Below are 3,110 nucleotides of genomic sequence, written 5' to 3'. Positions count from 1 at the left end.
TGTGTGTGTGTGTGTGTGTGTGTGTGTGTGTGTGTGTGTGTGTGTGTGTGTGTGTGCGTGCGTGCGTGTGTGTGTGTGCGTGTGTGTGTGTATAACGTTCCTAGTCTACTAATATCGATACTAATATCCGATTCTCATTTGAATACCTGTTGGGTGACTGAAAGTGACTGCTTCCTTCGGTCCTCCAGCGTAACCTTCGATAGCAGGTCCTTCATTTGTGCGCGCAACAACTTCTTTTGCGCCATGATGAATTTATGAGTTGTTTGACTGGAAGGGTTCGTATTAGTCGCCTATTCAACAATGAGTCTAGTAACTACTAGTAGAGTTTTGCTTGCAATTGTGATGGATATATAAATACAAGTTGTTTGAGTGGGAGGATTCGTATGTCCTCTCTCTGCTACTATGTAGTATAGTCTCTTTCTCTCTCACACACTCTCACTACCACTCGTCTCTCCTTAAATATCTCTCACTATTTCTTTATTTACGGTTTAAATCAGTATGCCGTAGTCTAGAGTAGTGGTCACTATTTGCTTGCATTTTTGGTCATTTAAATATACGTATTATATTTTCCATATGGTTCTATAAATACGCACAAAATTATATACATTTACGTAAAGAACTATTATATTACATGTTTTTCAATACCTTTTTCTACATTTTATGTAAATATGTACCTTACCTCTGTTTATTTGGGTAAATACGTATTGTATCTATACCAAACATCTGGTCATGACTTTTTTCAGCAAGATGGCCGACATTACTTTCGAGTGCAAACTCTCGTGCTTTGTAGCCGACTGATCTGGTAGAAGGTTTTGTTTTTTTATAAAAACAAACAGCAAAGAAAATCAAGCGCTTTTTAGTACGTATTGTAGTAGTATTGGCTTAGTATGATACCCTTTTTTTAACTTTATTGTGGTGCTCATCTTTCCATAATAGCACTGCACTCTGCAGCAGACAATCTAGTGTACAGTAAATATTATTTTCCCCCCCGTGTGAAAATGTGGATTACAGCGCTTCTGTTCGTCGCTTGAAGCTTACATGCTACATGCTCATGTAAATATATGCCCATTGAGACAATAACACAAGTAAACACATAACACATGAGCGTGCTCGAGGAAAGCCGCTTGCAATACAGCGCCGTGGAAGTACGCATGACCGACGGAACGGGTTGGGGTCTATTCACATCTCATGCCGTACGCAAGGGCGATATGCTTTTACAGGAACTACCATTAGTTGTACTGGATATAAAGTACGATGCCACACCTGCAACGCAGCAGAAGTTTCAGAAAACTATACAATGGGCGAGCAGATGGACAGCACAAGGAGGACCTATGAATGAGTATCCAAAAGAATTTCGAAAGTTAATGGACGATTGTGTGTGTGAGTGCGTTCAGGAGATATTCAATTCACAAAGTGGTGATGTACAACGGAAATGGATGGCGCTACACGACGCAAAGACACCTAATGACACGGTGATCACGGCATCGAAACTGTTCTATCTGAATGGACTTAATAGCGAGAAAGGGCGACTGCTGAATGGTTTAGAGTGTATCATACTGTCAACAGCGCCAATGTCCAACGGAAGATGGGCTGCAAGACTAACATACGATGGCAAGGATTTGAGCGTCAAAAAGGACTCACTGAAGAAGAAGATTCCAGGCAATGTGGCCTCTACCAATTCCTTCTCCGTGGGTGGCTATGACGGTGTGGGACAAAAACTAGGTTTGTATGAAGTGCTGTCGAGAAGCAATCACTCATGCGAGCCTGGGACATCGAGGTCGATTGACGCGAATGGGCTGGCGGTACTGAGAGCTGAGCGAGCCTTTTCCCAAGGAGAACAGGTGTATACACGGTATATAGCCGGGAGTTTGCCATATGAAGCTCGTCAGAGTGAATTGCGTGACAAGTACGGGTTTGATTGCGGTTGTCAAAAATGCGAAGCAGAGCGACGGGTGTAGGGCTTGTACGTGAGATAGGAGACAATGCTTCCTGGAAATAGTAATTATTATTTCGTGTGTGTTAAAACATGCGTGGGCCACCTCGGGCCTTTGTGTGTACTCATGCCCTAGGAAAGCAACTGTAAACTAGGAAACAACAAGGATAGCCACATCGTGACATACCACCAGCGGTATTTCAAACATTTAATACTCTGTCACGGGCGTATATGCAAGCGCACGTATACCGGAAATATCACATGTGCTAATTTCTAGGGACCGCGAACGCATACCATTGCGTCATGTATACCGACGAATTGCATATACCAATATAAGAGTGTGGTGCAGCCAGCTCTTCCTACTGCGTCAGTAGCTACGTCTATAGGTGTATGTTATGTACATTTATTATTTTACCACTGTGTTACATGCGGCTGTTACAGTTGGAACAGGTCCTATTTCGTGGCCTGTATTGGATAGTACGGCCCGCGAGCCCGATACCTTCCCATTAGGCGCAATAAACTGAAAGTCGCGTATATTGCGTACTTCACCATGTTTGAAGCCGAGTGCAAATAGGCGATACTAGCAGACCATATAATTATGAGATAGAATGATCATTGCGTCTGATTCAAGACCAGCCAAGCCCGAGCAAAATTATACAGGGCGCTTCATCATCGCTATATGTAGCTTTAAAGGCAAGAAACATCACAAATCAATAAACAAGAGTTGTGTTGCTTTAGCTTTTATGTATGTAGGCAAATACATACATTCCTCTGCCTTTAAATATTTTATATCATTGTCAAAAAAAGTGAATATATCAACACACTTGTGTCACAGTCGATTAAATAAGGTTTTCGTTGAAATTTATACCGTGATAGGTGGGATACCTGCACATGTACATATAACTATAGGTTGAGTGAAGTAGAGTGTATCTGAAAGTAGAAATATATGTATATATGAATATATGTATATGTATGTATGTGTGTCTGTGTGTGTGTGTGTGTGTGTGTACACGTGTATTTGTGTGTGTACAAACGTATATATAGATATTTATTTATATATGCGTGTGTGTATATACATATATATATATATGTGTGTGTGTGTGTGTGTGTGTGTGTGTACAAGCGCGTGTGTGTGTGTACACGTGTATTTGTGTGTGTACAAACGTATATATAGATA

The 3,110-nt window shown here is 41.3% G+C and overlaps 1 protein-coding gene across 1 annotated transcript; it reads left to right on the top strand.

Moving 5' to 3' along the window:
- The first annotated feature begins 876 nt into the window (after nucleotides 1-876).
- SARC_13768 (hypothetical protein) lies at nucleotides 877-2,650 on the top strand. Its single transcript, XM_014292100.1, has one exon. It carries the CDS (start codon nucleotides 1,101-1,103, stop codon nucleotides 1,956-1,958), a length of 858 nt encoding a protein of 285 aa, XP_014147575.1. The 5' UTR covers nucleotides 877-1,100; the 3' UTR covers nucleotides 1,959-2,650.
- The last annotated feature ends 460 nt before the right edge of the window (nucleotides 2,651-3,110 follow it).

Source organism: Sphaeroforma arctica (assembly GCF_001186125.1).
Source record: "Sphaeroforma arctica JP610 unplaced genomic scaffold supercont1.3714, whole genome shotgun sequence".
Taxonomy (NCBI): Eukaryota; class Ichthyosporea; order Ichthyophonida; genus Sphaeroforma; species Sphaeroforma arctica.
This window is presented reverse-complemented; position numbering and strand designations above follow the sequence as displayed.